This window comes from Trachypithecus francoisi, unplaced genomic scaffold, assembly GCF_009764315.1.
Source record: "Trachypithecus francoisi isolate TF-2019V2 unplaced genomic scaffold, Tfra_2.0 Contig00397, whole genome shotgun sequence".
Lineage (NCBI taxonomy): Eukaryota > Metazoa > Chordata > Mammalia > Primates > Cercopithecidae > Trachypithecus > Trachypithecus francoisi.
Window position 1 is genome coordinate 1 of NW_022680618.1, and position 7,476 is coordinate 7,476.

The 7,476-nt window shown below is 45.5% G+C and overlaps 1 protein-coding gene across 1 annotated transcript; it reads right to left on the bottom strand.

Annotated features, from left to right (window-relative positions):
* Nucleotides 1-6: 6 nt before the first annotated feature.
* LOC117083827 (transcriptional repressor p66-alpha-like) lies at nt 7-2,249 on the bottom strand. The gene has a single exon (XM_033211928.1). It carries the CDS (start codon nt 1,799-1,801, stop codon nt 197-199), a length of 1,605 nt encoding a protein of 534 aa, XP_033067819.1. The 5' UTR covers nt 1,802-2,249; the 3' UTR covers nt 7-196.
* Nucleotides 2,250-7,476: the final 5,227 nt, after the last annotated feature.

Below are 7,476 nucleotides of genomic sequence, written 5' to 3' on the forward strand. Positions count from 1 at the left end.
CGTCTTCTTCCAGTTGGAGGTGCCGCTGCCCTTGACAGGTTCATTCGGAATGTCTGCCGGTCCTGCTGACCAGGGCTGTGGCCAAGGCTGAGTTCTGCAGTTTGGGTGACGGACTGAACGTATGCAGGACACCTCGGGGCGTCATGGCCGAACCCCGGGACAGTAGGCTAAAGGCCTGTGGCACAGCCCCGTTACTCTAGTCGCAGGCCTCTCCTGAGTCGAACGCCAACCTACGCCGGAGTTTTACGACCTGCTTCGGCGTGGGATGTGGGGCGGCGGCGGCCTCGGCCTTGGCCGGTGCAGCAGAGGCTGTGCCCTGCTGCAGGAGCTGCTGCTCAATCTCCTGCTCCTGCTGCAGCGCCTTCACGAAGGCGGCCTTCAGCCGGCTGGTGTGCTCCACCTTGAGCGCCTTCTTCTGGTTGGTCGTCATGCAGTTCTCACACATGATGGCGCCGCTCTTCTCCTCCCGCCAGTGGCACGTGAAGTCCATCTTGCAGTGTGCACACATGTAGGGCTCCCGGGACAGTACAGCGGCGGCCAACATCCTGCCCGCTTGTGTCTCCAGTAGGTTCTGCACCACCTCCTCCAGGCTGACCAGGTAGATGAACTCATTGTTGGGGGAGCTGGGCAGAAAGTTCATCTCCGGGGCTGGGGGCTCGGGTGGGGGCATCTCGAGTAGCGTCTTCTCCAGCTGTTTGCGCAGCACCAGCCTGGCGGCCGCCTGTCGGCTTGCTGAAGACTCGGTGGAAGTGACCACAGAGGCCACGCTAGTTGGGGTGGAGTTGGCCTGAGCGTAGGAGGCTGTCGTCCCCTTCAGTGATGCTGGGGTGGGCTGTGGGATGTTGACGAGCAGGCTGGTGTTGGGAACACTGGCAATGTGGATGAGGCCCTGCTGGACGATCCTCTGTCCCTGAATCTGCACACTGGACACCGATGCCCGGGGGGCCAGAAGGAGGGGCGGTGGGCTTGTGCTGGAATGTTTCATAATGCTGTGGATTTGCTGGGCCCCCCTGACGAGTGGGGACATGACGACCTGCGAGTTCCCCTGCGGCCCCAGCTTCACGGACGCCTGCTGCCCACCTCGGACCTGGGGCGGAGATATGACACTGCCGAACATCCGAGCTGAAGAGATCTGGAGTGATGGCTTGCCAGCAGGAATGTTCTGGGTGCCCCGAACAAGCGGCGGAGGGGTGGTCACGGCGCTCCAGACAGAACCTGCGGGCTTCTGGGCGGTGGCTTCCTTTCGTGTTTGACTCCTCCGCAACTTTTTCAACAAAACGAGTTTTGCTTCTTCTAACCTCAACTCTTCTTTCAGCTGCTTGAACATCCTTTCTCGTTCTTTCGGGTTGCTTTTCATGAGAGCCTCGGTGCTAGTCTCCAAGGCCACCATGATCAGCGCATTCTCTCTCGGGCTGGAGGGCTGCTCGTTGTGGGAGAGTACAATCACGTCGGGTGAGGGGGGGTCTCCTCTCAGATTTCGTGTCACTGTATGAGGAGGGCATGTCCACGGTCCATCGCCCACCAGACCTTCGCCTCTGCCCACGGCCACCGTCGTGGCCCCTGTTGCCCTCAGCAATCCTTGGGCTGGACCCGCTCCCGGCTCAGGTGTCACCCTCATGTCTCTGTCAGTGTTTAAATCTGAAGCCAGCAATCCTCTCTCCATTGTTATTTTCTTGCTCTTCACGTCGTCCTCCGTTGCGTCCAGTTCAAGTGCTCGTTTCTGACGCGTGTTTGGCATGCTTCTTCGGTCATTCTGAACTGGCTTCGCGGTATGGGGTGCTGGTCCTACCAGTTTGGTCATGGCCACAGTGACGTCAAAAGGCTACCTACTTGAGACGACGTGCTGACCAACCCAGCCGTGGGTCGGCCAGGTCCTGGGCAGCGCGCGGGGTAGTGGGGCTGCGGGTCCGGGGTCGCCCGCGGGGCTGGGCGGTGTTGGGGCCGGGGGCGCCGGGCCGCGCGTGCTTGTTCCGCCTGTGGGGCCGCCCAGGTCCACCGCACTCGCTCACCTGTGCTGGCTCAGCCTGTCTGCTGGCCCGCCAGCACCACCGGCCAGATAATGCGTCCCGGGGCCGCACACATGGAGCCTGGCACCGGCGTCACAGCCCAGGACATGCGCACCAGGTCAGTGCGCTCGGCCCGCGGTCCCCAAAACACTGGGGAGCTTTCACAGGCTACGCCACCCGCCGGTGCCCAGCTGGGCGGGGCCTTACACTGTGCTTTCTAACAAAAACTGAATGAAACTAGGAATTAAAAGTCAGATGGCAAATTCAAAAAGATGTGAATACAAAACACATTCTTCAACATATTCTTGCTCGGGGGTCAAAAAATTTCATTGTTCAAATTTGTCAATACAACCAACGGTTAAAAGCTACAGTATCAACCCTGATTAAAATAAAGTTGAATTATTTCCTTGAATGATACAAAAATATATTTTAAATAAAATACTTAGACAAAATGAACTAACAAATCTTTTAGAAAAAATACCAAAAAAAGCCAGGCGCGGTGGCTCACGCCTGTAATCCCAGCACTTTCGGAGGCCGAGGTGGGCAAATCATGAGGTCAGGAAATCGAGACCATCCTGGCTCACACGGTGAAACCCCGTCTCTACTAAAAATACAAAAAAATTAGCCGGGCGTGGGGGCAGGCGCCTGTAGTCCCAGTCGGGAGGCTGAGGCAGGAGAATGGCGTGAACCCGGGAGGCGGAGCTTGCAGTGAGCAGAGATTGCGCCACCGCACTCCAGCCTGGGCAACAGAGCAAGACTCTGTCTCAAAAAAAAAGAAAAGAAAAAATACAAAAAAAAGACATGACACTGGTCTTGGCACCATTTTCTTAGATACACCATTAAATGTATAAGCAACAAATAAAAGAACAGAAAAGTTTACACTACACTTCAAAATTTCTGAAAGAAAAAATTTCAAGAGTGACAACGTCCCTTAGAAAGTGGCTGAAAACATTTGCATATTACTTGTTAGAGGAGTTACTATTCAAAATATATAAATGACTCTTTAAACAGTAAAGTTGAATAAGTTGATTTAGAAATGGACAAAAAACTTTTCTCAAAAAAATACACAAATGGAAAAATGCACTTGAAATGACACACAAAATTACTAATTTGTAGAAAAATGAAAAAAAGAAACATGATAACATACAAAATCACCTCACACCCATTAGAGTGGCCACTATAATTTTTTTTTAAATACACCAAATCTGTTGATGATGCAATAAAAATGAAATCCACGTTGACTGGTGGAAAATAATTTTGCAGCCATTATTTTAAAATGTTACAAATGTTCCTCATTTATAAATCTATATCCAAAATACGTAACACAGGCCAGGCACAGTGGCTCAAGCCTGTAATCATAGCACATTGGGAGATCAAGGTGGGCAGATCAAGTGAGGTCAGAAGTTCAAAATCAGCCTGGCCAGCATGGTGAAACACTGTGTCTACTAAAAATGCAAAAACTAGATGGGCAATGTCACATGCACATAATCCCAGGAACTTGGGAGGCTGAGGTAGGAGAATCGCTTGAACTCAAAAGGCAGAGGTTGCAGTGAGCCGAGATCACATGACTACATTCCAGCCTGGGTGACAGCATGAGACTTGATCTCAAAAAAATAAAAATAAAAATAACAAATAACAAAAGAAACAAAATATGTAACACAGGACCTGGAAGACACATTTGAAAATCCATGTTTATTGTACCAGTATGCACAAAAGTCAAAAGGCTGAAGCAACCCAGATGTCTCTTGATTTATAAACATACCAAAAAATGTAACATATACATATGATGGAATATTATTCCACCTTAAAAAGAACAATCTTGTCACATTTTAAGATGAACATTGAAAATATGTCACCTGAATTAAACCAGTAACAAAATTATGGATACTGTATGATTCCACTTATATGAGGTATCTTTATTTTTATTTATTTATTTTTTTTGAGATGGAGTTTCACTCTTGTTGACCCGCCTGGAGTGCAATGGCACAATCTCGGCTCACCACAACCTCCACCTCCCAGGTTCAAGTGATTTTCCTGTCTCAGCCTCCCAAGGAGCTGGGATTATAGGCATGTGCCACTATGCCCGGCTAATTTTTTTGTATTTTTGGTAGAGACAGGGTTTCTCCATGTTGGTCAGGCTGGTCTCAAACTCCTGATCTCAGGTGATCCGACTGCTTCGGCCTCCCAAAGTGCCAGGATTACAGGCATAAGCCACCACGCCCAGCTATATGAGGTAGCATAAGTAGTCAAAAATCATAAAAACAGAAAGTTGAAGGTTTCTCTGTCAAGGGCTGGGGAGGGGGTAAAATGAGCAGTTGTTACTTAATGGAATTAAGTTTTAGTTTTATAAGATGTAAAGTTTCTAGAAGTCTTTTGCATAACAATGTGAATATACTTAACATGCCTGAAATGAACAATACTTTTTGAGACAGGATCTTACTCTGCAGTGTAGTGGCACAAATTTGACTCCCTCTCAATCTCCCAAGTACCCGGGACCACGGCTGCATACCACCATGCTTGGCTATTACTTATTTTTTTATAGAGAGGGGTCTCCATATATTCTCCAGGCTGCTCTCAAACTTTTGGGCTCCAAGGATCCTCCTGCCTTGGCATCGCAAAATCCTGGGATTACAGATGAGAGCCACAACCATGCCTGGCCCTGAAATGTACACTTCAATAGATTTAAGACAGTAAATTTTATGTTATGTGTTTTTAAAACAATTTTATAAAGAAAAACTGAAACAAATACAGAATTATAAATCCTATTGAAAATTACCTTCAAATCACAAAAGTGTTTTTCTCACAAAAGGAAGTATATATTCATCATTAAACACATGGAAAAAATAAAACTATCTCAATGACTGCTCACTTAAAACTACCATCACAAATCAGATAAGAAAGAATATAAGAGAAGCCACAACTAAAATTGGCGTCATATTTATAGATAAAGACGCATACATATGTAATCTGATTGTAATAAACTGCATAATTTTATTTATTTATTTATTTATTTTGAGACAGAGTCTCGCACTGTTGCCTGGGCTGGAGTGCAATGGTGTGATCTCGGCTCACTGCAACCTCCGCCTCCTGAGTTCAAGTGATTCTCCTGCCTCAGCCTCCCAAGTAGCTGGGATTACGGGCACCCACCACCACACCCGGCTAATTTTTTTGTATTTTTAGTAGAGATAGGGTTTCACTATGTTGGCCAGGCTAGTCTCAAACTCCTGACCACATAATCCACCTGCCTCAGCCTCTCAAAGTGTTGGGATTACGGGCGTGAGCCACCGGGCCCAGCAATTTATCTCTTATTTAAACCTCAAATTGACTTAAATGTACAAACAGAATTGCAAATTTTCTAAAATTATAACATAAAAGTAAAACCAAGACACAATAAACTGATATTAAGAAACCTACACTAAGGCCGGGCACAGTGACTCACTCCTGTAATCCCAGCTCCTTGCAAAGCAGAGACATGAGAATTGCTTGAACCTGAAAGGATATTCAGTCTGTCCAAAAATAAAATGGGAATCACAACTACCCAAGCCCCTGTACCAAGCCAACTAAAGGTGGGCCCTAGTGCAGACCCAGCAGTCTTATGACCAAGCAACAACCCCTTTTCACTAAAAATTCACAGTGTATCTCATCACCCTAAGGGCCCAATAAAAGAAGATCTTTACCTTCTAAAATCAGTTTATGAAAACTTGAAGAGGTGTTTGCTCCATCAAATTTAGATACCAATACAAAACTACATTGTGCCCATTGTCGATGCTTCTATTTTTTTTTTTTTTTTAATTGAGACAGAGTTTCGCTCTTGTTGCCCGGGCTGGAATGTAATGGTGTGATCTCAGCTCACTGCAACCTCTGCCTCCCGGATTCAAGTGATTCTCCTGTCTCAGCTTCCCAAGGAGCTGGGATTACAGGTGCATGTCACCACACCTGGCTAATTTTTGTATTTTTAGTACAGACGGGGTTTCATCATATTGGTCAGGCTTGTCTCGAACTCCTGACCTCAGGTGATCCACCTGCCTTGGCCTCTCAACGTGCCTGGATTACAGGTGTGAGCCAGGGAGCCCAGCCAATGCTTCTATTTTAATGTAGCACTGGAAGTATGTGGCAGAAGAATTAGTCAAAGAAATAAAAAACAAAAAACAAAAAACATTGAAATTGAAAAAAAAAGTAAAAAGTTGCTGTTTGTAGATCATACAATCATATATTTTAAAAACCATAAATGGTACATTAAACCCTATCTAATAAATACAGTCAGTAAATTAGCAAAATATAAAGTTAACATACAAGTATATGTATGGTTTCAAACACCTTTTTTTTTTTTTTTTGAGAAGGAGTCTAGCTCTTTTGTCCAGCCTGAAGTGCAATGGGGTGATCTCAGCTCACTGCAACCTCTGCCTTCCAGGTTCAAGCGATTCTCCTGTCTCAGCCTCACGAGTTGCTGGGATTACAGGCATGCACCACCATGCCTGGTTAATTGTTTTGTTTTTAATAGAGACAGGGTTTCTTTGTGTTGGTCAGGCTGGTCTCAAACTCCCGACCTCAGGTGATCAGTGCATTTCGGTCTCCCAAAGTGCTGGGATTACAGGTGTGATCTAGTACTTTGGGAGACTACGCCCAGCTATGGTTCAATACACTTAAACTGCACCCAGCTACAGTTTCATACACTTAAACTATCTGATAAAATAGAGAAAAAAAATCTTATTTACTATAGCATTAAATAATACATTTCTGAGAAAAAAATTAACTAAGGATGTAAAAAACCTTTACAATTAAAAAAAATCAATGAAAAAAGCGAAGATCAAAATAAATTTTTTAAAATTTTATGTCTTTGGATTGAAAGAACAAATATTAATAAAGTGCCATATTATCCAAAGTGATCTATAGATTCAATACACTTCCTATCAAAATTGCAGTAGTATTTTTTTCACAGTAATGGAAAATTCAGTTGTAAAATTTACATGAAACTAAAAAAAAAAAATGCAACAGAAACTACTACTGTCACGCATTTCAGACCTGATGTAAAAAGAGGACTTAAAAAAAAGTTTTAGTTTCTCAATATTATGCAGATATTTGTGTGTCCCCAAAACAATGGAAAAGCAGCCACACTGTGAAGTCTCTTTCTTCTTTTTTTTTTTTTTTTTTTTTTTTGGTGAGATGGAGTCTTGCTCTGTTGCCCAGGCTGGAGTGCAATGGCATGATCTCAGCTCGCTGCAACCTCCACCTCCCAGGTTCAAGTGATTCTCCTGACTCAGCCTCCCAAGTAGCTGGGATTATAGGCACCCACCACCACGCCCAGCTAAATTTTGTATTTTTAGTAGAGACGGAGTATCACCATGTTGGTCAGGCTAAGTGCAAACTTCTGACCTCATCTGATCCACCTGCCTTTGCTTCCCAATGTTCTGGGAGTACAGGCATAAGCTACCACGCCTAGCCTGCGCAGTCTCTTACATGCCATGAAGAG